At 47.2% G+C, this 27991-nt stretch overlaps 1 protein-coding gene across 2 annotated transcripts; it reads right to left on the bottom strand.

Moving 5' to 3' along the window:
• Window positions 1–102: 102 nt before the first annotated feature.
• On the bottom strand, window positions 103–27825 carry Azin2 (antizyme inhibitor 2). Of its 2 annotated transcripts, none has more exons than XM_048350817.1 (11): window positions 27671–27825; window positions 27456–27576; window positions 26615–26796; window positions 24745–24918; window positions 15190–15362; window positions 14293–14427; window positions 13397–13562; window positions 12048–12210; window positions 10804–10916; window positions 1589–1803; window positions 103–593 (listed from the first exon to the last, which is right to left on the bottom strand). In XM_048350817.1, exons 3-11 carry the CDS (start codon window positions 26717–26719, stop codon window positions 455–457), a joined length of 1383 nt encoding a protein of 460 aa, XP_048206774.1. In that variant the 5' UTR covers window positions 26720–26796; window positions 27456–27576; window positions 27671–27825; the 3' UTR covers window positions 103–454. The 2 variants fall into 2 exon arrangements, with proteins under 2 accessions (XP_048206774.1, XP_048206775.1); XM_048350818.1 differs by having other exon boundaries at window positions 26615–26776; window positions 27671–27799.
• Between the last annotated feature and the right edge of the window lie 166 nt (window positions 27826–27991).

The following is a 27991-nucleotide window of genomic DNA, read 5'->3' as shown; positions in this document are numbered from 1 at the left end:
GAAGTGGAAGGGCAGGGGTTCATCCACGGTGACTAGGGAAGTTTCTTCCCAGATCTGGCCCTGATTGCTTTGCAAATGGAACGTCCAGATTCCACTGGAATATTTTTTTTTACAAAAAACAACTAAATATTTATTTGCTTTCTATTTACAAAGGTGGGAAGGAGACTTAAGGGAGACCCCCAAGAACACCCCCACACCTGGCTGACCAGGCCCTTTGCGCTGCAGAGAAGGTAGACACGGATGGAAGGGACAGGATTTATGTTGCATACTTGAACTACAGCGAGTGTAAGACTGGTCCTATTTACAGGGCAGAAACACTACAGGTGGAGTGTGGGAGCAACAGAGCAGGCACCAGAGTCCTGGCCAGAGGATGCCCGCTCACGGCCTTCCCTACCTCTCCCAGAGGCATCTCCGCGGCCCCACTGGGGTTCGGGGGTGGGGGAAGCAGGGCCGCTCACATGATGCTCGCTGGGGTGAAGGCAGGGCCCACACACAAGGTGTCTGTGATTTCCCAGCCGCAGGATAGAGGCTTGCACACGCCCTCGGCGTCCTGGTCTTCTTCTGTGGGCAGCAGCTGCCCTCGAAGCGCTTCCCTGGGGGCAAGAGACATGTGTAGTCCTGGCCCCATCGAGCATGGGCTCACCTCAGCCTCAATCCAAGGGTAGAGGCGAGGGAGGCCTGATGACCTGACCCCACTGCCCTACACTTACTGTGCACTTTCCATGCGTCTAATTACATCTTCCCCCACGCCCAGTGAACCCCTGTCGGGGAAGCATGACCTCCTCTCCAACTGGAGAGGAATCTGAGGATCAGGAACGACCAGCCATGCAGCGCCATACTCCCACAGGTGGCAGAACTAGGATTCCAACTTTCACACACACCCCCCACCAGTCTCCATCCCCCAGGTCACAGAGCTGCCACCTGACCAGCCACCTCTGTCTTTTCTTTAAAAAAAAAATTGTAAAGATGATGTACAGAGGGGTTAGTTAGTTACTTAAGTCAGTGTCACTCCCACTCCTTTATTCTCATAGTTTTTCCCTTCCCATCTCACCTACCTCCCCCCCAAGTTGTATAGTTCATTTCAAACATAGTGTCTAGTGACTATCACTGCTGAATTGTCTATCCTTGTCCTGCTTAAGGCACCCAGTAATGACAGTGTGGTCTTTCCAGGTGTAACTCTCCAAACAGCCCTTGCTTCCCACCACCCAGCCCTTCACTGGGCCTCCAAGGCCTTGCCTGCCACCTCTTCTCTGGTCCTGGCCAACCTGCATTAATGCCTTGGAGGAAATACACCAGGACTTCTGCCAGGACTCCCTGCCCACCCCTCCCACCTACCCCTGCTCACTGCCCCCACCTCTCGGGGAACTGACCTGGGCCTTGCAGATTGCCACAACCCCGCCCAGTTCAGCGTCACCCACAACAGAGCTATGTACTTCTCACTCATGGCCACATCCAGGTGCCTAGCACAGAGCTCACCTAGAGCCAGCAGCCAGGGGCTCCCAGGTGAACGGGATTGCAGAGCAGCAGAGTCTCAGTCCCCAGGCTTCCCTATTACCCCACCCCCAACTTCACAGCAAGGCCTCCTTACCAGGCTACTCGGGACATGGCATAGGTGATGCGGCAGGCCTGGGCCCCCCTGAGGAGGGACCCTGTGCCTATGGTGTAGGCGCCCATGTTGTCGAAGACTAGCCAGTCCCCTACTTGTAGTTGTGGCAGCCACAGGCCCTCAGCCACACAGTCATGGCCGTCAGCTGCCGGGCCCCACAGGCTGCTGCTATACAGGGGCTGCTCTGCAGCTGGTTTCTATGGGAGACAAAGATAGTATCAGCCCTCCTGGGCATACCACAGCCTGAGCACTTCCTCCCCCAAATGCCTTCCATGGCTCCCATAGCCATCAGGATAAAGACCGCACGCCCTCTTAGACTGGTATTTAAGGCCCTCTCCATTTCTCCAGACTTGGGGCTCCCTGCACTTAGAAGCCGTGATATCTGATCTCACACCCAGGTTCCAGCAGTTGCTAGCTGTGTGACCTTGAACAAGATCATTGTTCTTTGCCTCGGTTTTCTCATCCATAAAGTAGAAATGATAAATAGTACCTACTAGATATTCACAGGGCTACTGAGAAGATAGGTAAGTTCTATATGGAGAACATTCATTTCTTAGTTTTCAGTTAAACAGTTAAGGAAGATAAATCATGCTTTATAATCATGCAGATATAAAATGTATATATGCCAAAGCTTTTAGTGAATCCATCAGTAAAGCAAACAGTAAGATGTTACAACTGGTTCAAAGGAAAATTGGGGAAAAAAAAAGCCCACACATATATAGGTCATTAAGAAACGTAAAATAAATTTGCTTAATAGACGTAAATTTTCAAATCTGTTCAATGTCCATAGGGCAATAATCAACTGTCCCAAAAGATAAAATTTGCATTTCTATGGAAGTAAATTATCTGCCTTACCATAAGTATTATGTATGTTACGACAACATAAAATAATTCAGAGACAATAAAAGATAGAGACCCCATGAAATCAGATATTCTGGACAAGGTCCAGCCTTCCACTGAAGCCAAACATAATATTTTCATCCATTCATCAAGGTTTTCTATAAAATTTCCCTCCAAATAATGTAAAATGGACAACTCCCTGTAATACAGAAAATCTGATGGAAGGAAATGAAGAAGAGAAAAATAAATGTAGCAACTGAATAGATTATAAGAACTGTTTTTCTTTCTTTCTTTTTTGCCAGTCCTGGGACTTGGACTCAGGGGCTGAGCACTGTCCCTCTGCCACTTGAGCCACAGTGCTGCTTCTGGCCTTTTCTGTATATGTGGTGCTGAGGAACCAAACCCAGGGCTTCATGTATAGGAGGCAAGCACTCTTGCCACTAGGCCATATTCCCAGCCCTGTTTTTCTTTCAATTTTTCTTAAGTGACTACCATATCTGCAGACAAAATCTGTGGTATGATCATTTCCATATAACCCAGAAGTCAGTGCAGTTAGTAATAGTGAGGCCTCCCCCACCCCGCCCCACCCCCACCCCCCCAGCCCCGGGTCCTAGAGGAGAGGACAGCACTGAAGGACAAGATGCTCCCATCCCCACCCCACTTTCAGGGCAGTCTCACTCCAGTTACTCTTGCTGCTCTGAGCTCTCCAGTAACAACTGCTTCCCCTCCCCCCAACCCTTCCCCTTCAAAGCCCCAGACTGTTCCCTGAGACCCCAGATCTGCCACTTCTTATTTTTCCTGTAGGTCGCAGAAGAGATAGGCCCTGGAAAGCTTTCCTAAAGCCCCACACTGTCCAAGCTTTAGCTCTATCACATTTCCTATAGTTAATAATGAGACAGTTGTGAAGAATCTGGTTTGGCCTATCTTTCTTGACAGATGCCAAACTCTTACAAGCCCAGGGATGGCATCAGTACAGGTTTTCCCCAACTCTTGTGGGCTTGGCAGTCCTGCACAAAGTAGATGCTCACTGTAATAGTTTTTGTGTGGGTATTGGGGCTTGAACTCGGGGCTTCATGTTCTTGCTCAGCTTGCCTATTCACAACTGGTGCTCTACCACTTGAGCCATGCCTCCACTTCCAGAATACTGCTGACTATTTGAAGATAAAAGTCTCCCAGGATTCGTCTGCTCAGGCTGGCTTCAAACACTGATCCTCAGATCAGCCTCCTGAGTAGCTGAGGTTTAATGGTATGAGCTACCAGTGTCTTGCTCACTGCAATATTTTTAAAAGGATAAATGAGGAGAATGAGAAAGAAAAGAAAAAATATACTAATAGAAGCCATAGAGAAGTCTGGAAGGAGGCAGTAAAGACCAATGGAGAAAAAAAAGAAAAGTCATTTTGACACCTTAGCGGGTCCAGGAATGAATAAAATTAAGGGAAAAATATGTCTCAGCTTCTCTAAGCACAAATAACACACATCGTTGAAAGCAGTTAATAAGAAATCAGTCCTATTTGTAAAGAAAAACATGCATGCGTTATTCAACTCGAGTGAAGCCAAAGGCAGTGGTAAGAAGCTGTAATCCTACCTATTCAAGAAGCTAAGAGTAAGAGGACTGTGGTTCAAAGCCAGCCCAGGCAAAAAGTTCAGGAGACTCTGAATTTGTGAAATAAATATTCCAAAGCATATGACAAGATGATAAAGCCTCAGCCTTGTTTACAAGTCTGACAGCTGAAGGCAAATAGACAAGATGCCTAGCTTTCTGGCCATTGGGCCCCTCTATGAGCAGGGTCAGGGGTTCCTCATTTATTTATTTTTATTTTTTATTTTTGGCCAGTCCTGGGCCTTGGACTCACGGCCTAAGCCAGCACTAACACAGCTACTTTGCTTGGAGGCCCCAAATGGGACTATTTCCCCAGAAGAAATAAGGTCAAACACTAAAACCATGCAGGACCTGATACATGTCCTCGTGAATCCCCCAGCTTCTAAATATAAATCAATAATTCCTAATAAATTTTGCACACATAAGGCATGCAAGAATATTTTCAAAGAAAAACAATGTGATGAACAGGCAACATAAAAAGTGGAGGAGTAATATAGAACAAAAACTTATGGCTAAAATCTCATTTAGGAAGCTAGGTTCTTGTGGCACATGTCTGCAATCCGAGCTACTCAGGAGGCTGAGATCTGAGAACTGTGGTTTGAAGCCAGACTGGGGAGGAAATTCATTGAGACTCTAATTTCCAATTAACAATGAAAAAGCTAGGCTCTGAGTTTAAGCCTCAGTACTGACACCAAAAAAAAGAGTAAGTTTGGAGATATGGCTCAGTGGTAGAGTGCCTGCCTAGCAAGCACGAGGAGGCCCTGAGTTCAGACCCCAGTACTATGCTAACAAAAGAAAGAGAGAGAAGGAGGGAGGGAAGGAGGGAAGAAAGAGAGAAAGGAAGGAAGGAAAGAAGGGAGGAAGGAGAAGAATGGAGAAGAAAAAAGAAAGGTAGGTGTAGGCCCTTGAAAATAACTCTTACAGAGATTTTTTTAAATCATAGTAACTGCAGTATAATCTTGAGTAGAAAGGCCTAACTACTGAAATTTAATTTATAAAATTAACATCTTGGAAAACAATATGCATTATAACACTTGATGGTGTGTGTGTGAGAAAGAAAGCGAGCGAGAGAGAGAGGAGAGAGAGAGAGGGGAGAGAGAGAGAGAGAGAGAGAGAGAGAGAGAGAGAGAGAGAGAGAGAGAGAGAGAGAGAGAGAGAGTATGTCCTGGGGCTTGAACTCAGAGCCTGGGCACTGTCTCTCAGCTTTAGTGCTTAAGCCTAGCACTGCACTACTTGAGCCACATCTCCACTTCTGGCTTTTTGGTGGTTAAGTGGAGATAAGAGTCTCATGGACTTTGCTGCCTGGGCTGGCTTTGAACTGCAATCTTCAGACTTCAACCTCCTGAGTGGCTAGGATTACAGGTATGAGCCACCAGCACCCAGATTGTAGCATTTTTTTAAAGAAGAAATCAAGATAAGTTTTCATAAGAGTTATGTCCTAACAGTGAGATAAGTGAATTTTTAATTTTATTGTTTGTGCTAAATTTTCTCCAGTAAACATTCTATTTTCTTAACAAGAAACACATAGGTAAAGCATACGTAATTTACAACCTGAATAACACAAGTGAGACAAATTTCTTTTTCTTTTTCTTTCTTTTTACCAGTTCTGGGGCTTGGACTCAGGGCCTGAGCACTGTCCCTGGCTTCTTTTTGCTCAAGGCTAACACTCTGTCACTTGAGCCACAGCGCCACTTCTGGCCATTTTCTGTATATGTGGTGCTGGGGAATTGAACCCAGGGCTTCATGTTTATGAGGCAAGCACTCTTTGCCACTAGGCCATATCTCCAGCCCCGAGACAAATTTCTTTACAATTAAGTTACTCAGTGTACAGTTAGAGGCAAATAGTAGGATCACAAATAAATAACAGAATCACAAAGCTAGAATAATAAACCAACAGATTGAAAAAACCTGTATCAAACATCACATTAAACATACATGCAAATGCAAGCCCTTGCATGCTCTTCTTTGTTAAAAAACAAAACAAAACAAAACACTTTCAGACTTCTCAAATGAAAAGAACAGGTAATATAAAAAGACACTGACATTAAAGCAAACAAAATAACCAAAAAATGCTTTGGTTTACCAAAGACGTGTGTCATGCTAAATATGACCTTTCAGATACATTGTCCAGCAAGAAAAGATCACAGTAGACATTGCCTGTGAGCTTATTGTGAAATGGGTACACATGGTTACAGTACAAATTAGACTGGGAAAATAAGTTGGAAATATCTGGTAATATTTCAAGGACTCATATGAAAATAGTTTTTTAAATGAATACATTCATTCTGCCATGCAGAATAAGCCATCCAGGTAGGGAGATTAGCAAAGAACCCACTAGTGATATTCATGGGGATACCCATGAAAGATTACTAAGAATAATATGAAATAACGAGAGCAATCCATGCTTAAATGCTCGATGATACAGCAATTTTATAGGAAGGTGGTAGGCCTATAGGAAAGAAGTTAAGAGCTTTCTCTGGCACCAGACAGATAATCAGAGATGACTAAGCCATGAGCCTTAGTCCCCAGGGGCTCACAGTCTGTAGTTAAGAAGCATTACCTGCTATTAAGTATGTGACTTTAAACAAGATACCTCACCTTTGTGAGCACAGTTTTCTCAGTCTAAAATAATCCACAGTATCTACTTTAAAGAACTTTGTCAAATGTGAAAAGAGTAACTGCCATGCCCAGGGCTTAGCATAAGTACCGGCTACCATAAGTACACCCTGACATTAGCCTTCACATATGTGTGTTGGGAAACAAAAGCCCTACCTGGGCATGCTGACAGAAAATGGAATGTGATGTGGAAAGACTTCCATCAGGGCAGAGGGTTGGGTTCAAAAGTTCCCTAGAGTTTTTAAGTTACTTACATAGTTTGTGTGTATCTGCATCAATACTGGAGCTTTAACTTAGGGCCTTGCACCTTTGCTTGGCCTTTTTACTCAAGGCTGGTATTCTATCCCCTTAAGCCATACCTCTACTTCCAGAATTGGGCTGGTTAACTAGAGATAAGTGTCTCATGGACTTTTCTGCGCAGGCTGGCTTTGAAATAGGATCCTCAGATCTCAGCCTTAGGAGTAGCTAGGATTAAAGGCACCAGCCAGGCACCAGAAATGGCACAAGCCTGTAGTCTCAGCTATTCAGGAAAATGAACAGCTCACTTGAGCCTTAGAAGTTCAAAGCCAACTTGTACAAGACCATAGCAACACCCCATCTCTGTCTGCAATGTGGAGAATAAAGGCTAGGGTATCAGGGCACTCTAGAAGAACAAGGTGAGATCAACCATCTTAGAAAACAGGCATTATCTCATAAAGCTGGACATTCACATGGTGTATGCCCTGCCATTCCAGTCCTTGCTCATATGCCCCAGGGGTAAGAGCAATAACTCAGAGTAAGACCTACCTGTGACGCTAGCTTATGTCAGAAACATTTGTAGAAAGATTAAAGTTGAAGACTGACCTGAGCAAAAAGCATGAAACCCCACGTGAAAAATAACTAAAGCAGTGGGAAAGCACTTTTAACTGGAGAGAGGCTAATTGCTAAGATTTTTAACTTGATAATAGAAGTGTAATATCTTTCAAACCCTCTTATCATTTAGAGATACTTGCTAAAATATATTATTAAGAATAATTGAAAGCTGTGTGCCAGTGACTCACCTGTAGTCCTAGCTACTCAGGAGGTTGAGATCTGAGAATTGAAGTTCAAGGCCAGCCTGAGCAGGAAAATCTGTGAGACTTTTATCTCCAATTAACTACCCAAAGAAAAACTAAGGCCAGAAGTGGATCTGTGGCTCAAGTGGTAGAGTACCAGCCTTGAGCAAAAAAGTTCAGGAACAACACCCAGGCAAGTGCAAGCCACAGAACTGACACACACAATAATAATAATTGGGTGAACATGTGTTATTGAGGGGTGAGATCAAGAGGAAGGGGGAAGACAAATGTAGACAGGAAGGGTGGACGAATGCAGTCATAATATTTAAGGTGCATATGTGAAAATGGAACCAGATATCTGAGGAGATGGGTAGGGTTATGAGTGATGAGGGAAAAAAAGAAGGGCTGACATTAATCCAGATGCACTGTACTCAAAATGACATGTTGAAGTGAAGCCCCTGTGTATAGCTACTTAAAGACAATAAAAACTAATTTAAAATAATTGGGTAGTATTTGTTCTATACTTTCTTCATGAAAGTTGTAGCTTTTGAACTAAGCATACAAACATTCTCTCCAGTAGAACTGTATTTCTAAGACATCAACTATTTCTTCTACTACTATTTATAGCCTAGGCACAGTATTTTGCATATTGAAAGGATTCAAATATTTGTTGACTTTTTTTTCTTTTCCTTTTTTTTTTTTTTTGCCAGTCCTGGGGCTTGAACTCAGGGCCTAAGCACTGTCCCTAGCTTCTTTTTGCTCAAGGCTAGCACTCTACCACTTGAGCCACAGCACCACTTCCGGCTTTTTTCTGTGTATGTGGTGCTGAGGAATCAAACCCAGGGCTTCATGTATGCTAGGCAAACACTCTACCACTAGGCCATATTCCCAGATTCCTAACCCTCTTTTCCTTTCTTTCATCCTTCTTTTTCTCCTTCCTTTGTGTGTGTGTGTGTGTGTGTGTGTGTGTGTGTGTGTGTGTGTGTGTGTGTGTCCTAGAGCTTGAATTCAGGGCCTGGGGCACTGTCCCTCAGCTTTTGTGCCCAAGGCTAGTGCTTTACCACTTGAGCCACAGCTCCATTTCTTCAACTTTTTTTTTCAGAGAAAAAAGTAAACAACACCAAATGAGACCAAGCATAGTGCAATGATGAGAAGTAAACCTTTAGCCAAGGATTGTATGTAATGCAACTGTGTATGTGTGCATGTGTATGTGCACACGCACACCAGTCCTGAGGCTTGAAGTCAGGGCCTGAGCATTGTCCCTGAGTTGGGTTGTTGTGGTGGGTTTTGTTTTGTTTTTCTTTTTCTTTCTTTTTTTTTTTTTTTTTTTTTTTTTGGTGCTCAAGGCTAGCACTTGAGCTACAGCCCCACTTCTGGCTTTCTGGTGTCTAATTGGAGATATGAGTCTCACAGACTTCCCTGCCCAGGTTGGCTTTGAGCTTTAATCTTCCTATCTCAGGCTCCTGAGTAGCTAGGATTACAGGTATGAGCAATGGGTGCCCAGCTAATGCAACTTTTTATGCCACAGATCCCAAATCAAAGTCCTTAGGAAGGAAGAACAGACCCCAACGCTGCTGTAGCCACTGCTGTGAGTGTTTGACAGCCCAAAGGAGGAAATTGAGGCAGGTCACCCACAGGAGGCATAGCACAGACCACAAGGAATAGGAACATCTTTCCTGGTACCCCACTTAGGACGGCCATCTAGAGATTGGTTAAAACAAAGCCCCTGGAAGATTGGGGCACTAGTGGGTTGGGGCAGTGGGGCGTGGGGACTACTCTCTACTCTTCTGAGCAGCTAATGCAAGGAATAGAGGGTGGGTCAGAGATGGCATCAAACAGGAAGAGGGTGACTAGAGGTGGAGAGCTGCCTGCTCTGCCACCTGGGCTTGGCTGGCCAAGGCCAGTCCAGTCCCTTTTTTGGTGTGGTGCACTTTGCTGGATGGAAGCTATGAAAAGAATGCAGCCACCAGGGTATAGTGTCTCTGAGTAGAAAACTCTAAATTCCTTAGCACATCTGGGAAATTCCCTCAAACATGGAATCCTATTGAACTAGGGAATGAGGACCCACCACGTTGATGCATAGTATCTAGGCCTCTAGAAGAGGGAGCAGGACCTCCGCCCCCTGCCTGTACAGAAATGAGGGGCAGGAAGAGTTCCCAGGAGAAGCTGACTTCAAAGACCCAGAGCTATGAAAATACCACAACATGGCCAAATTTTCCCTCATAGAGTCCCACTGAAGCCACTGGAGACCAGGGATGTTTTGTTGATCTTGTTCCCCTGTTAATATGAAAAACCCACCACAGATGAACTTTCTTTTTACTTCTAGGAATTTACCCCCAGGGCAGTAACCAAAATTGTCTGTCCAGACAGACTCACAAGCTCAAAACAAGAAACCAAATGGCCAACCACTAGGGTCAGATTGGTTAAAATACTATGTAGCAATGGAAAAGCATGCTGTGAAAGATTAATGGCACGCAAATAATTATACCCCATATAACTAAAAAAGCAGATTTCAGAACAGTATGATCCCAACTTTAGGAAAGCAAAGTACAATGAATTTTCTAAAAGAATGAAAAGAAATACAATGTTCAACCTTGTTGTCTTTTTCTTTTTTTGAAAGGATCTTTTGAAAAGAGCCTAGTCGTTTTTCTTTTTTTGTTAGAAAGATCTTTTTTTGAAAGGAGCCTGCCTAGACTGGCCTCAAATACAAGACAAGGTCCCCATGCCTCAGCCTCCTGAGTGCAGAGATTAAGGCATGCACCACACCTAGACTCTTTTTGTCATTTTTTTTCTACTTCTTCAGGGAAGATTAACCCAGGATTAAACCCAGGGTCTCATGCATGTCAGGCAAGCACTCTACCACTGAATTACATATATATATATATATATATATATATATATATATGTATATTCAACCTTATATCTAATTTTTTAAATAAAACTATGTGGTTTGGTGTGTACCTGGTGTTAGAATGCTTGCCTAGTATGCCAAGGCCTTAGGTTTTGTTCCTGGGAAAAGAATAAATAAATAGAATGAGATATACACACAAATGATGTTATTGAAAGGCACACACACTATGAAGAGAGACCCATAAGGGTAGACTCACCTTTTGCAAGATGGGGATAGGGCAGATGTTGTCAAACAGGACTGAGTTGAAGATCCCATACACGCCCTCATCAAGGTGGTACACAACTGTCTTGGGGGTGGAGCCACTTTCCTCTGCAGGGAAGGGAGGGGACAGGGGGAGTATAAGCAGAAAGTGAGGGGCCAGGGAGTAGGGGGCTGAAACCATGGTGGCTCTGCAAGAGCACTAGAGCAGCCTCTTTCTCACCAATGGCCATCATGGTGACAAGGGTTCACTGCCACCATGGGAATACTGTCCTTTGCAGCTGAGCCTCTCTGCTAGAACACACTTTGCTATCTGTACCTGAGCCCCTAGGGGCTCCAGCAAAGGCAGAAGAGCAGGAATGACCACACTCAAGTCTCCAAAAAGGAAGCACTCAACAGGAAAGTAGATGCTATGAAATGAGAAGCCACAGTTCCTGGCTCCTGGCTGGGCTAGACAGGACAATCTCCCAAGTCTATACAGATAACCAGAAGAAAGTCAACAAGTGCACCCACATGCACACACATACACACATGCGCATACACACAACATTCTAACTGGAGACCACCACCTCTCTACACAAATATAATATCCTTCCTCTCTCTTTCCCTCTCTCTTTCAGCGAAGATCAGATTATGACACCTGCCACTCACAAGCTTCCTGGAGCAGATCTACCTGGAGCAGGCAAGGAGGAACACTGATGTTGGCAGCATGGGCCCGCAAGCTCTGAGTCAGCCTGCCCTGAACTTTACTCTTTATCAGTTGTATGACCTTGAGTTGGTGACTCAACCTCTCTCTACCTATATTCTGTCATCTTCAAAATGGACTTAAACAAATAAAAGTTGTCATTAATGATTTTTATGAGGGGGTGAAAAAGGATGAGCATGAGTCTGAACTTCACAGATAGGGAGTCAAATGCAAGCTTCACCTCTGATTGGCTATGAATCATTTCACTTGTATTCCTTCTGACTCTGTTTCCCCAACTGTCAAATGGGGTCAAAAGAGTATCTCATCTCCCTAATGTTGTTTTGATCTCAATCTGCACAAAATTTGAACACACCTAGGGAAAAAAATGTTAAATATGTGTTTAAGGATGAGAAGAAAAGACAATACATCTCCCTCCAGCAAGCCCCCTTTTCCAGATTTCCCCAACCTGCCAATGCATCCCAAACCAGACGCTGCTCAGTACCCCCTACCCTGTTGCTAGGGCAGAATAGGGGTCTCACTGCCCACCAAGCACCTACCTTCCTTGCTGGGCTGGTCTAGGAGAATCTCCTTCTTGGCGATGATGCTGACAGCCACGGTGAAGGCGGAGGTCACATAGTAGCGTCCCAGCTCGGCAAGGATGTCCACTCCGCAGCCCTCAGGGAAGTATAGGTCCAAAGCTGAATTGATCACAGAACCAATCTGGTGGGGTGGGGAATAATGGTGTGCTTGAAATGTGGGGCTTCTGCTGCAGACTTGCTACTGATCCAAGTCTACCTATCTAACTCCTGGGAGTTGTTCTGATTTCAGGAAGAATTTGGCAGCTGCTAAGGCCCACCTAGTAACTGGGGACAGCTAGCCAGGAAGGTAGAAGGGAGACAGGGCTTGGTGGACACCCTCCTCAACACCCCACAATGGGAAGGGGCACTTACTTGGAGACCAGACTCCAGAAGCCATGATGTGGATCTTTCTTTCACAAATAACCAGTTAAGAATATATTATAGAAAAAAATTAAAATAAAGATAAATAAAAAGATAAATGGCCCTGATTCTATTATCCTGATGAATCTAAGCATTGTGGACTTTTTATAGTAGTTCCATTAATTATTTCTATCCATAATCTACACACACAATTTTTATTATAAACATGATGGGGCCGTGAGTATATTCTTTTGTCGTGTGTGTGTGTGTGTGTGTGTGTGTGTGTGTGTGTGTGTGTGTGCCAGCTTGAATTCGTCAAATTCAGAGCCTGGGCACTGCTTCTTAGCTTTTTTTTCTCAAGGCTGGTGCTCTACCACTTGAGCTGCAACTCCTCTTCTGGCTTTTTGGCAGTTAATTGAAGATAAGAGTCTCATGGTCTTCCTGCCTGGGCTGGCTTTGAACAGTGATCCTCAGATTTTAGCCTCCTGAGTAGCTAGAATTACAGGCGTGAGCCAATAACAAGAAGCTAATGACTTAGATCCTTCCCTGAATGATCTCAGATGGTCAGTTCCTAAATGAGTAGATTTTAGAAGCAGCCTGTTTCTAAGGAGCAGTGCCCCTAGTGGTTAGAGTGGGGACTGCTATTCCACATTTTTCTTGCCCTCATCTCACAGGTGGGTTTCCCTTTCTCTGTCAGCTTTCTCACCAGCCTGTCAGAGGGTGAACAGACATGCTTGGGTCTTCAAGGAGCATTGTCACATGTCCATATTTTAGTTATGCCTCAAATAATCTGGTTAAGTTCATGATTTAGCTTCCATGAGTTCCAGAGTTTGCTCAGCGATAGAAACAGGATTAATGAGTGATCACACAATTCAGGTAGAGCCTATGATCATTCTATGCCCCCCTCCCCCCAACCACTCCCACTCCCCACCCAAAGAGCCCAGCAAGAGGCTCCAGCCCAGGATTACCTCTTCGAGTCTCACTTTGGCTCCCTCTATGCCAGGGAAGCCACCACCAAGGTCCAGAATGTGCATCGTGTGGCCCAGCTCAGCACCCATTTGAAACACGAGCCGGGCGTCTGCGATGGACTGAGCATAGGCCTGAGGGTCAGGACAGCCACTGCCAACGTGAAAACTGGGAAGGGAGGAAGAGCCTGAGCTTACATGCAGAGCCCTAGGTGCCACCACCTCAGCTCTGAGTAGATGCATGGGACAATGTGCCCATGTTACAGATACAGTGACTGAGGCCTGAGGAGTGGACAGGAGGCACTTGGTGCTCCTTCCATCTCTTAATGCTTCCCTGAGAGAGAAACCTCTGGAAGGAGAGCCAGGGCACCAAGGTATCCAGATTTGGATGTACCTGTCAATGTGTGGCCTGGACAAACTACTCAAGCCTGACCTCTACAGGTCTCCCCATCAATTGAGCAAGGATGAGTGCCTGCAGCACACACAGGTGGTGGAATGATGGGAATGAGACTCTCCGCACGGTGTGGGAAGTAATAATGAATAAATGAATAATGACTAAATTAAATAAATGAAGCCATATAACTGATCATTGTTATTCCATATCCCCAAAAAGAAAAATAAAGGCAGTTCCAGGGCCTGGCTGCACAACAGCCTATAGGCTGGTTAAACTCCCTCTAGGCCTGGTGCATGGGTGGGAACTTCCCAGGACAAGACCTTCTGGACTGTGGGGCTCGGGCAGTGGAACATCTATAAACCTCCTTTCCAAAGACAGGAATTTCCCAACTAGCAGAATTCTAGGCCTGAATGTTTGGGGAAAGTCTTACGTGGCCTAATTCCTGGGAAAGAGACAGTAGGGGTGGCGTAGGTAGAGGTGGGGGAAGGGGACTCCCAGCGCACACCTCACACCCACCACCTCCATGTGGCTCTTCTTGGCATTTTCAAGCAGGTGTCTGCAGGATTTCAGTGGCGCCCCAAACTTCAAGCTCAGGCAGCTCAGGGAGTGGGAGTCATCAGTAGCAATGCACAGAACCATCCTGAGGAGACACAGTGCATGGCAGAGGGTGAGGCCCACCTATCCCATCCCAGCCACATCTCCTGGGAAACCAGGACTGTGAACCCCATGGGGTCCTACTGGGCACACAGAAATCCTGCTCCCTCCTCTACCTGTACATCAATCAATCTCTGAGTCCCATTCAACCCAGTCTCTAAACAACCCAGGACCCATTCCCACAGCCCCTGACCACTCCAGCCTCATCTGCTCTCCTCTGGACAGATCCAATCCTCCAAACTGGTGCCACACCAAGCAGTTTTCAAACTCACGTTGGATGAAGGGAACCAAAACCTCATAGTGAACCCCAATAGAATGATGGAAGCTGCTATGAATGAGCCAGGTAGCCCACCACACAACCTACCCTTGCCCTAGTCCCTTCCCTTGATCCCCAGGGTGCCAAGGAGCCAGTAAAAGCCACAGCTCAAGCAAGATGGCCAGTCTTGGACCTTTCCAGAATCTATTTGCTCCAGGTCCCTGCTCCATGGCCAGTGTGTCATTCATTGTGTCCCTTCCCCATAGTGCACGCATACACTTACAACACACATACACATACAGAGCACACAGCAAATTTCTGTTTATCTCTCTGATGCCCCCTGATGTTCCTAACATCCATGCATCTGCTTCTACAGCTTTCCATTTATGCCCTTCCCCACGTTGCATTCGTCCCTCACGTCCCTCACTCCTCCCGCCCTCACCCAGTATCCTTGCCTGCCTCCCCCACCCCATGAGTAGTATCTTGGCTTACTTGGCACTGGGGTGGCTCCTAACCACCTTTGCCAGCTCCATCTCATTGTCGAAACTCAGCAGCTGCACCCCATGCTCGGCAGCATACCTGATCTGCGCGATTTGCTTACAGGGGCTGGTGTAGATGATCTTACTGGCAGGGACACCAATACGCTGGACCAACTCCATCTCTGCCTGTGAGGTCCCAAAGAACAGTGGTAAGGAGGCACCGGGGCCTGTTGGCCCATGGAGTTCAATGAAGCACAAATGAGGGGCAAAGTCTTAAATGCTCATGGGGAGGCCCATAATAAGTGGGTAGCCCTGGACAACAGCAGATCCAGGCTGGGAATGTAGCTCAGTGGTAGAGTGCTTGCCTAGCATGCATGAAACCCTGGGCTCCATTTCTTAGCACCACATAAACAGAAAAAGCCAGAAGTGGTGCTGTGGCTCAAGTGGTAGAGTTCTAGCCTTAAGCAAAAAAGAGCTCAGGGACAGTGCCCAGGTCCTGAGTTCAAGCCCCAGGACTGGAAAAAAAAAAAAAAGACAGCAGATTCACAACCATTAGAATCTTACCATGACCCACCATTCTCTGATGAGCTACGTACAGACACATGGGGAGTGCAATGCATAATTCTAAGGCACCAACTCACAGCCAATATGGGGCAAATAGACATTTCTTGGCAGTAAAACCTCTCATTCTAACACTGTATGCCAGAGGTTGACACCTGTAATCCTAGCTACTTGAGAGGTTGAGATTGTTGGGAAAGCAATTCTAGGCCTAACTGGGCAGGGGTAAAAAAATCTATTAGATCTCCTTCTCAACAAAGAGCCAGGCAAGGTGGAGGGTGCCTATTATCCTAGCTACCTATATTAGGAAGTCTAGTGCAGGTGGATTGCACCCAGGTACAATCCAATACAAATAGCCAGCAAAAAAATCAGGGCTGGTGGCATGGCTTAGCAGTTAGAGCACCTGAGTAGAAAGCATGAGTCCCCAAGTTCAAACCCCAATAAGTCAAAAAAATCTCATTCTAACAAAATCATTACATTTGTTATTAGGTACCTTTTTTAAAGCTACCTACTATCCTATCTACTCAGAAGGCTGAGATCTAAGAATCACAGTTTGAAGCCATCCCAGGCTGAAAAATCTGTAAGATTCTTATCTCCACTAAACTACCAAAAAAGCTGGAAGTACAGCTAGGAGCACTAGCTTTAATCAAAAAGAAGCTCAGAGACAATGCCCAGGCCCTGAATTCAAGCCCCAGGACTGACACACACAGATGAAAAAAAAAAGTATGAAAGAAAAGAAAAAGAAAACGTGGCATATCTAGGCATAACAGGGGCTAAGTTTATCTCGCTGGAGTTCAAGGGCCAGCTCAGGCCCACAGCAAGCTCAAGGCCAGCCCAAACGATGTGTACAATCCTGTCTCAAAAACAGAAAAAATAAACAGTAAAGCAAAAACTGGCCAGGTGCTGATGGCTCAGGCCTGTAATTCTAACAACCCAGGAGCCTGAGATCTGAGAATCTCAGTTCAAAGCCAGCTAGGGCAGGAAAGTCTGTGAGACTCTTATCTCCAATTAACCACCAGAAAACTGGAAGCAACGCTGTGGCTCAAGTGGTAGAGTACTGGCCTTGAGCTAAAGGGCTTAGGGACAACACCTAGGCCCAGAGTTCAAGCCCCACAAACAACAAAAAAGAAGGAAGGAAAGAAAGCAGGAAAGAAGGAAGGAAGGATGAAGAAAATGAAAGGAAAGAAAAGGAAGGGCTAGGAATGTGGCTTAGTGTTCGCCTAGCATGCATGAAGTCCTAGGCTCAATTCCTCAATACCACATAAACAGAAAATGCCATGGCAATGTGGCTCAAGTGGTAGAGTGCTAGCCTTGAGGGAAAATAGCTCAGGGTCAGTGCCAAGACCGAGTTCAAGCCCCAGGACTGGAAAAAAAGAAAAAGAGGGAGAGGGAGAGGGAGAGGGAGAGGGAGAGGGAGAGAGACAGAGACAGAGAGAGAGAGAGAGAGAGAGAGAGAGAGAGAGAGAGAGAGAGAGAGCACTCTAAGTAAAAGGGCTGGGCACTGTGATTCATATTTCTAACCCCAGTTACTTGGGAGATGTAAATCAGAAGGATCACAGTTCAAGGCCAGCCCGTGAAGAATTAGCAAGCCCCTATCTCAACCAATAAGCTGAGAATAATGATATGCACTTGTGATCCCAACTATGTGGGAGGTATACTAGGAGGATGGCTGTCCACTCTAGCCTGAGCAAAAAGGAGACCCTATTTGAAAAAGAAGTAAAGCACAAAGGATGTGGACTACTGTTCAAGTGGTAGGGTGCCTGCCTGGCAAATGTGAAGCTCTGTACTCAAACCCCACAACAGAGAGGGGGGGAGGGAGGGAGGAAGAAAAGAGAAGATGAGGAAGGAAGGAAGGAAGGAAAAGAAAGGTAGTACATACACACAATGGAATATTGTTTCACCTTGAAAAAGAAGGAAGTTCTGTCATCTGTGACAACATGAACAAATCTAGAGGAATATTAAATTAAGCAAAATAAGATGTGCACAGAAAGACCAACACTGCCTGATCTCATATACAGAATCTACAAAGTCAAACTCATAGAAGCAGAGTAGACAGTTGTTGCCAAGTTAGGGGAGGTGGAGTCATGGGGAGAGGTGGGTCAAAGAACACACAGTTCCAGCTGGAAGGAATAAGTTTAGGACTGCTCTTGACATGATGACAATAGATAATAGCAGAGTACTACATATTTTGGAATTGCTAAAAGAAGGGATCTTAGGTGTTCTCATCACAAAAATACAAAGTATGTGAGTTAATTCATGTATCAATTGATTTAGCCACTCTGAAATGTACACATATGTCAAAACATCATGTGTGAGCTGAGCATTGGTGGTTCATGACTGTAATCCTAGCTACTCAGGAGGCTGAGCTCTAAGGATCATGGTTTGAAGCCAGCCTGGGCAGTAAAGTCTGTGAGACTCTTCTCTCCAATAAACTACTTGGAAAAAGCAGGAAGTAGTGCTGTGGCTCAAGTGGTACAACACTAGCCAAAGAAGCTCAGGGATAGTACCCAGGCCCAGAGTTCAAACCCCAGGACCAGAAAAGGAGGGAAAACACACACACCACCACCACCACCACCACCAAACATCATGTGCAGATCATAAATATATAACTATGATTAACTTACTAGGTAAATAAATCGCAATGTTATTTGGTATACTTGAAAGTCTACAACAAAATCAAGAGTTTTTCTGCCACAGGTCACTCAGTTCCAAAGGTCTGTGCTGAGTAAGTCCATGCAGCCTTCTCCCCATGGCTTCCTCTTTCTCCTCATCTTTCTAGTGTTGTTTTTGTCTTGCTCTGTTTTGTTTCTGTGCTGGTAGTAGGGCTTGAACTGAGGGCCTCATGCTCTCTCTTAGTTTTTTGGCTCAAAGCTGGTACACTACCACTTGAGTCATACCTCCACCTCCAACATTTTGGTGGTTCACTAGAGATAACAGGCTTTCCTGCCTGGGCTGGCTTCCACCTGAGATCCTCAGATCTCAGCCTCCTGAGTAGATGTGAGACACTAGCATCTGGTTTATTTGTGATGCCTAGGATGAACCCAGGGCCTCATGCATGCTAGGCAGATGCTCTACCCCTGAGCTCCACTCCTAGCCCCTCCTCACTTATAGGACATGGTGCAGCTTGATTGCTGCATTGATAAGGCCACAGATAATGAGGGGTAGGGGAACAGTCACAGGAAGTTCCTCAATGTGATGCTAGAGAAAATTTTCTCTACAGGGCCCAAGTTAATGCTGCACATATTTTGCAAGCCATTCAGTCTCTGCCACGACTACCTGCCATAGTGGCGTGAAAGCAACCCCAGACGTGCCAAAGTGACTGTGCAGGGCTAGGACAGACAGGACAAATCAGGGGAATACTGGATTTGCAACCTATTGAAACGGGTACAAGATGTGTTCTACAGAAAAAGAAACATGCTAAGGCTATGAAGCAAGTAATTGGCAAAACCAACTTTCATACTCAAGTCTGACTCGCCACAAATAAGGGGAAGAATCGGGGAAGAGCCAGTTTTGAAACATGGTGGGAGACAGAAGAGCCTTTCGTAGCCATCCTAAGACTAATTTGGATTTGGTAACTTTTCAGCACCAGGTATTTATGTGCATTGTTTTATAATTCCTGTAAGTATTAACTGGCCACATTTCACAGAGGAAACAGCTGATTTGGGTCTGCTGACTGTGATGACAGTCAATGAGCAGCTCAAGGGACACACATGCCCATCTCAGGTTGGCCGTGAAGCTCACTTCCCAGAGGTAAATGTGCCCCCACCCAGAGTCTGTGTGGTTGGGCAAATGTGTTTTTACACAAAGTGAGTGAAAAGAGCAATGAGGGCACCGTGAAGCTGTGACTGAGCCTTGATGAGTAAATAAGCATGCCATTCAAGGAAGGCATGCTATGTGTCAGCCTTTGCACAGAAATTACATCTACACTCTCATTCAATCCTCATAATAATCGTGTGAAGAAGAGAGAAGCTGAGACTCAAGAGAGGTTGAGTGCCTGTCCAAAGTTACACAGCTTCCAGTGGTATCACTGGGAAAGTAACTGTCAGACCTCAGCAACCTCTGGAAGGTCCCTTTTGATCATCTATTGACATGGATGATGCAAACAAGGGAAGAAAGCAGCCAGGGTCTTGGCCCCCACAGTGTTTCAGCTGCAGGGAATACTAGCAGTCACAATGGGACTCTGATCCATGGCAGAATGACAAGCAGTCAAAAGTATGAAGGGAAGGTGCGTGATGCAGTGTGACAAAATGATGGACAGGGAGACCTAGATGTAAATGGAGGTGGGGGAAAGACAGCCACTGTGGGGGTCAGAACTTGAATGCAAGCTGCATAAAAGGCTTCAGTGGGCCAAGAGGAAAGGAAAGGCTGCTTTCAGCAGAGGGACCTTCCGAGGCCAGCAGGACAGAGAATGCTGGAGCAGCCTGAGCAAGGTAAGTGCAATGGAGAAGAGGAGGTCAGATGAGGGTGGGCAGAGCCACCAACAAACGAGGAAGGCTGCATGTAGACCTCTACCTTGAATGTGGTGGAAGAAGAGTGTAAGGATTTCAACAAGGGAAATGATGTGGAGGCACCAGTGGCTCGTGCCTGTGAACCTAGATACTCAGGAGACTGAGATCTGAGGATTGAAGTTTGAAGCTAGATGAGGAAGGAAAGTCCATGAGATTCTTATCTCCAATTAACCATCAAAAAGCCAGACGTAGAGGAGGTGTGGTTCAAGTGATAGCACACACCTTGAGCAAAAAGCTAAAGGCTAGCACTGAAGTCCTGAGTTCAAGCCCCAGTATCAGCATGGAGGGGAGGGGGGCAGTGAAGGACATGGTCATGAAATGACATGGTTTAAATGCTTATCATCTAACCACCCAAGAAGGAACCTGTGGGGATTCTGGGGAGACTGGTTAGTGGCTGTCACGGTCATTCAGGAGAGATGACAGAGCCCCTCTGAAAAGGTATTCTGGAGGCTGGCTGGAAAGCAGGGTGATGGACTGCAAGTGGCAATGAGAGGTGAGGATGAGAGGGATCCACCTCCTCCTGGTAGATCCGGGCCCTCACGATGGGCAAGCAGGGAGATCACCCCGGTGCCAGGTGCCCGCAGGTGTCAAGCCAGCAGGTGGGATATATTGATGATGTTTAAATGGATGAAAAAGTGACATTCCCTAATGGAGTAAGAGTTTACAAGGGGTGGGGGTGGGGCTGAGACAAACCCAGGGGAATGCTGAGACAGCAGATCTCCCTGGACAGGAGGGGAGAGGTGAAGAATAAGAGAAGACATTACAGATGTGATCATGACATCCTTGGGCATCCAAAGTGCCAGCAGCAGGCAGGGGGCGGGGGGTAAGGGGTAGGCAGTCTGTACCAGTGTTCACTCTCATCTTAGGTGTTATTTAAGTCTTTAAAACTGGGAGTGTGTTTTATTATTGAGTAGTTAGAAAAGAATGCCCAGCTGAATGTTGATGAGAGAGATAAAGAAGACCAAAGCAGATGGCCACCGGTAGCTCACACCTGTAATCCTAGCTACTCATTAGGCTGAGATCTGAGGATCTCAGTTCAAAGCCAGCCTGGGTAGGAAAGTCCGTGAAACTCTTATCCCCAATTAACCACCAGAAAACCAGAAGTGATGCTGTGCTTAAGTGGTAGAACACTAGCCTTGAGCTGAAGAGCTCAGGGTCAGCGCCCAGGCCCAAAGATCAAAACCCACAACCAACAAAAAAAAAAAAAAAAAGGAGAAGAAGGAGGAGGAGGAGGAGGAGGAGGAGGAGGAGGGGGAGGAGGGGGAGGAGGGGGAGGAGGGGGAGGAGGGGGAGAAAGGGGAGGAGGGGGAGGAGGGGGGAGGAGGAGGAGGAGGAGGAGGAGGAGGAGGAGGAGGAGGAGGAGGAGGAGGAGGAGGAGGAGGAGGAGGAGGAGGAGGAGGAGGAGAAGGAGAAGGAGAAGGAGGAGAAGGAGAAAGTATGTCCTTCAGTCCAGGTCCAAATCCATCCACATGGGCAGAGCTCCAAAACTTGCTGAGCTTAAAGTTATTGTGGAACATGATGTACCCCAGGAATGCCTTTTATGCTTTGTTATAAAATCACATGATATTATAAATGCTTCTCTGGACCTTTTGTGTATTTTGAAGTGCTATATACCTACCAAACCTGTCCTTTATGAGTATCTGTGGAGATATAAAGCTGGTGTCTCATTTTCTCTTTGGGTAAATGAATCGATGTATTAGTTGAGAAGTTGACAATTACTCTTGGACATGAAGTGCTTGTTGGATTCTAGAGGTCCCTGGGTACTTTTGATTAGAGGAAATTCTTTGGAGGAGTAAGCCTGGAAGCAGAGAAGCAGCAGCCAAGGAAAGGCAGGCAAACAGAAACAACTCTGCTGAGTTTGGTCACAAGGAGGGAGCAAGTGTTTGGACTACAGGCAGATGTTGTTATCCAGGGAAGTTTGTTGTTGTGGTGGTTGTTTTAATGGGACAAGGCTGAGGAGCCCCAGGCAAGGAGCAGGAGGTGGAGGTGGGTGAAACAGGTGACACAAGTTACTTAGGGAAAAGGTTTGGAAAGCCAGTATCCCTTTATCAAGCTACAGACTGTGTCCCTGGCCTTGGAGCCTGTCCAATGGGTGTCTATACCTCCATTAGTCCTAGGTCAAGCCAAGCCCTTTGGTCAACATCCAGAAAGCCGTGGTACCATTATGCATGACCAACCACTAAAACTGGCCACAAGAGGGCAGCCATACCCCATTAGAAAAAGTTCTAATTCGTGTACCTGGGGATAGAGCTCATTGGGAAAGCATTTGCCTAGCATACAGGAAGCCCTGGGTTCAATCTCCAACACAGAGGTAGTAACTGCACCAAAGAGTCCACATAACCCCACCCCAGGGATGTCGCTTAGGCCTCTTCTTGCTCTTGGTGAAACATGAGGGCAAGGTGTCCATCATTGGACAAGTGCCAACTCAGCCACATCCTCCCTGAGGATCTTGGAAAGGACAACAGTCATTGAGGCTTAGAGGACCACATTGGTAAATTCAGGCTGCCACCACCCCTGCCTTTCCTTCTAGATTCAATGCATCTTCCCATGACTATTGTTTGAATCCCCGTAATGACCTCATGAGGTTGTTGCGAGAATAAAGTGAGATCATGCACTGAAAAGGCTTGGCAAAGTGCCTGACCAAGCAACTGTAGTCAACCAACAGTAGAAGCTTCGACTATCTTCAATGACTTCTGTGCCCTTGGACCCACATGACTGTGCCCTTGGGGAGCCAGTCCCTGAGACTAGAGGGCGAGCCACTCTGCAGTTTCCAGAAGAGGATACTAGTCAGTGGGGTTTGGTCCTATCTTTTACTCCTAGCCCAAGGGGACAAAGGATGCTGTCCCTTCTAACTCTGCAGGGAACCCCACCAGGCTGTGAGAGGCAGCAGAAGAGGTCAAAGCTCTGGCTTTGCACAGTCTCCTCTGAATGCATCATAGATTTTTCATGCAGGATACACATGACACAAGTTGTATGAAAGCCAGGGACAGAAGAAGAGATTCATCAAACATAAACAGCAAAGAGCAAAAGCATTCGGTCCTTGGTAAAGGTTAGCCTACTCATCCTGAGCATCTTACCTTATATACACGTGTCCCTCGCCTGGAATTGCTCCAGCCCTGTCTTCCTTCCCTGGCTAGCTCTGTTCCAGGAATCCTTTCTAGAGCTTTCCTCAAAACCTCTAGCCATACCATCAACTTGGGAGTTAAAGGGGGTTTGTGAGTCAGGCATTGATTGCTCACACCTGTAATCCTAGCTACTCAGGATGCTGAGATCTGAGGATCGCCGTTCAAATCCAGCCCGGGCAGGAAAGTCCATGTGAGACTCTCATCTCCAATTAACCACCAGAAAACTGGAAGTGGCGCTGTGGCTCAAGTAGTAGAGCACTAGCCTTGAGCTGAGGAGCACAGGGACAGCTCCCAGGCCGAGTTCAAGCCCCAGGACCAACAAGCTGCGAAGAGAACGATGGCAGCGCCAGTGTCACAAACCACTGCCCAGAGACGTGCTTCCACTTCAGGCCTCTGCATTCTCTAGTCCCCCTATGTGGCAGGCTCATCCTTATTTCTCCACCTGACCTGACCTCCCTCTTCCTTTGGGTCTGTAGTTAAGTCTGGCAAGCCTTCCAAGACCACACTGCCATTCAGCACTCCCTGCTTCCCATCTGTAATACTTAACATTTTCATTGTCTGTTATTTTTTAGAATACCAGCTCCATGAACGAAAGACTTCTTAAAATTGGTTTTATTCTGGCCTATATTCTCACCTACTATATGTTTGGCAGGAGTATTTGCTTAGTAACTATTTGCTGAATGAATAAATGAGATATGTCCAAAGCTGTGCCTTGAGGAAACTTTTTTTTTATCTAGTAAGGACAGAAGGAAAGTAGATGAACCATGTATTCCACTCAAGGTCTGCCTGGCTCCAAAGCAGTCCCTCCCCAAAGCACAGCCAACTACCATACTCTAGGTTCAATGACTTCTAGGGAACAATACATAAACAAAGCCAACAAAAGCCAGCAGGAGGACATTAATTTCTAGCTAGTAGCTGGAATCAAGTTAGAATTTGCAGCAACAACAGCAACAGAACTAGAATTGTACAAGGATTACTTAAGAAAAATGCACTCACAGGTTGATTATATAAAATAAAACCAACAATATGGAAGTATTTTTGTTTTGTTTTAATTAGAATAACATATATAGTTCTATGCTAGTACACTTTAAAGCCTCCAACTGAATTTTTTAAAAAGAAAAAAATTTAAAACCTCTACTTTAAAAACTGACCGTCTATTCAGGGATACATAAGGATCCAATTTGGAACTTCAAGGCTGACAAATTCTACAGGCATTTCCTCGGCCCTCCCCCCTGCAGCCTCCTCTTGGGTGGGTGGCCTTCCTAAAGGGCAGTGGCCTACAGCAGGTCACTCCTGCTCCCCAGAATCCACCCACAGCAACAAGGCCACACTGGGCAGGCCTCGACGGTCAGGGCACAGGTGGGGTTGGAGGCTCACCTTGTTAGCACAGCTGAAGCCCAGCCCCAGCTCAGCCAGGACCTTCAGCACACCCAGGCTGCTGTTGCACTTGACAGCGTAAAAGGGCCGGACTCGAGGCAGGCACTTCAGAAAGCAGAAATGCTTCCTCACTACAGCACCCAGGTCAGCCACGAAGAAGGCAGCAACCTTATCCTACACAAGAGGCATATGGATGTGAGACCCCCCTCCCCATACCAGCTCCCTTCCTACACATGCTGCCTCCCGCCTCCCCCAGTGCAGCTCTAGCCACAAGAAACTACCCTGTTGTCACTGGGTGGGGGGAGGGTGTTCCCCAAGCATACAGGATGGAAGGTAAACTCCTCAGCTTATAGTCCATCTCCATCAATGCAGCCAAAACTCATACTGTACCACATTCTCACCTCTAAGCTTTCTCTGCTGAATTGGGGAAATCCCAATCTACCTTCAAATTTCAGCTCAAATGCTTCTTCCCCAAGCCCATAAGACAATCTGTTATGAAGGTTCTCAGGACTGTTGCTTTTTCTTTTTCTTTTTTGTCGGTTGTAGGGCTTGAACTCAGAGCCTGAGTGCTGTCCTTGAGCATCTTTGTGCTCAAGGCTATTGCTCTTTCACTTGAGCCACAGTGCCACTTCTGCTTTTGCTCTACCGCTTGAGCCACAGTGCCACTTCTGGTTTTTGAGTGGCTAATTGGTGCTAAGAGTCTCTCGGAGACTTTTCCACCCAGGCTGGCGCTGAACTGTGATCCTCAGATCTCAGCCTCCTGAGTAGCTAGAATTGTAGGCATGAGCCACCAGCACCCAGCTGACTGTTGAATTTTTGCTTTCAAAGCACAATAGAATAGTACACATGTCTCCTCCAAGAAAGGGTCAGTTTAAGGAAGGCAGAAGCTATGGTCCACAACCCACTGACATTTACATACAAGTGCTTGTCCCACTGCCAGGGTGGTCAACTGAGCATCACAGAGTGGCTGACAGCTGAGTGTGAATGAGGAGGTGAGTGAGACCATGTTCCCCAAACCTCCCTGTTTCACACATCACATTTTTACTGATTCCCATTGGTGCCCGATGTGGTGCTCAGGGACAGTGATGACCAGAGAGACATCTAGCTCCAATGGGGCTTGGGTATGGAGGGACATGAACACTTAACTAATTAAAGTCCCTTCAATAAATGCTAAGTTTCAGCTTCTGTAAAAGGTATTAGGCACCGTGGAAAAAGAAAACAGAAAACTTCCTTGGGGCAGCCAGGAAGCTGCAACAAGGATGGGAAAGTAATGAACACTAGGAATAGGTGAAGGAGAGAAGGTAGCAGAAGGATGCTCCAGACTGAGGGAATAGCCCCAGGCAAAGGCATGTGAATTAAGGGCATCTCATCACCAGGAAATATGAATGGATCAGGAAATGGGGCTGCTGTGGACTTGATGATGTAGACTTGATCCTGTAGCATTGGGGAACTGCCAAGGACTTCTGATTTTGAGAAGGGCTAGGCATGATACAGTTGGAGGGAGTGGAATGAAACTGAGGTCAGAGGGCCCATAGGGAGACGGGAACTGGGCTATAAAGATAAGTTCTACATGAGCTGCCTGAAGGGTTATTTAAGGAAGCGGACTTCAGAGAGCTGGGTGATGCCTAGAGGTGAGGTGGAAGGGGAGGGAGGGAGAGAACACAGATTTCTGGACTGCAAGGCTGGAGGTTGTTCATCAAGGCAGCAAACACAGGATGGATCTGGGGGCAAGGTTCAGGAAGTGGAGATAAAACTAGCCCCTCTCTTGCAAACTGCAAAGATTGCATGTTACATAAGTGAGTGTGTAAGACAAAGGCCTTTTTTTCCAGAGGAGAGGTTAGGTCCCCATCCCCACTTCCCAGCTCCTCACCGCGGTGGCCTGGGAGGCCCCCAGAGTGAGCTCCTCCAGCAGGTCTCGGGTGCTGAAGCCCTCTTCCACCATTACAAAGTCCGATTCACTCAGGTAGCCTGCCATGCCGACCAGGAGCCACTGGCTGGATGGAGCCCCCGCAGCAACTGCCGCCTCAGCCGCCTTAGAAAGTATGCAACACACTGTGGGTGGGGGAGAGGAGGCTGAGAGGGAGGGCCCTTTACGGGTAGGCTCATCTCCCTAGATCAGGGCTCCAATTCTGCCAGGCACAATCCCCAGCACAAACTTGGGGGTGGGGGTGGGGGGAGAGTAGGTTCATTGGGAAGAGTGGGGATGGTCAGGAAGCTTGGATTCCGCAATGGGACTGTGTGTCTCCCACCGTGTCATGCCGGCCAGAGCTCAGTTGCTCCATCTGTAAAAGGGATGGACGGATTTGGCGCTCCTTTCCAGTTCTAAAATTCTGGGTTGGAAAGGAAAGGTCTAAAGAACGGAGGAGGAAATCTGAGAAAAACTAGGTGTGCAAGTTTCCAGGATGCCCTGGTCCTGGCCACGCCCACCTGAAGAGGGCGCCGGTGGCCCAGCCCAGGGGTTCGAGAGCGCTCTCCGCAGCGTGACTCCTGGGGTGGGGGGTGGGGGGGGCTCAGTTTCCTGCTTGGTAAACGATCGGTCCCGACGTGCTATATCATTCTAAGCGTGCATGGGGGGTGGGGGTGGGGTCTCCACACAGCGGGTGGGGTCCGCGGGATCCCGGGCAAGGACTGAAAGCCGGGGTTCTATCCGGGTAACCCCCCTCGAGTGCAGGGCGAAAGTCCCGCCCCGCCCCTCCCCCGAACCCCCTTACCAAGCCCCGTCCTCCTTCGCGGGGGCCAGAGCCAGGCGCGCTGCTAGGGGGGGTCGCCGGTGACCTCGAAACTTGTGCAACACCCCGAGGAGGAGTGGCAGTTGCGGAGCCGAGGCCCCTGCTGAGAGGAGGCAAAAGGGGCCCCGAGGACCGGTCAGCACCGGAACCCCGGGAGCTCGCTGCCCGGGGTTCCCCGAGCCACTCCCTGCACTCGCCTTAAAACGCATTTACACGGCTTCGGCCCATAGGTCTCCCCAGCGAGTGAACCGGATCCTCGGCGCCTCCGCTCGCTCGCTCCCCCCGCCTCCGGCCCCGCGGCCTGCGCCCCGCGCGCCCAGCAGCCACCGACCCCACGCCCCGCCTTCCGCCCGCGGCCCGCTTATATAAGCCCCGCCCAGGCCCCGCCCCTCGTCCTCAGACCCCGCCTCCGCCCGCCCCGTATCCCTGACAACCGGGTGCCGCCAGCCCATTGGTCGATTCGGACATAAAGCCTTGAGTGGTGCCGGCCAGCTCGGCAAACCTGCGCCACAGACCAC

Source organism: Perognathus longimembris, chromosome 7, assembly GCF_023159225.1.
Source record: "Perognathus longimembris pacificus isolate PPM17 chromosome 7, ASM2315922v1, whole genome shotgun sequence".
Classification (NCBI taxonomy): domain Eukaryota; kingdom Metazoa; phylum Chordata; class Mammalia; order Rodentia; family Heteromyidae; genus Perognathus; species Perognathus longimembris.
This window is presented reverse-complemented; position numbering and strand designations above follow the sequence as displayed.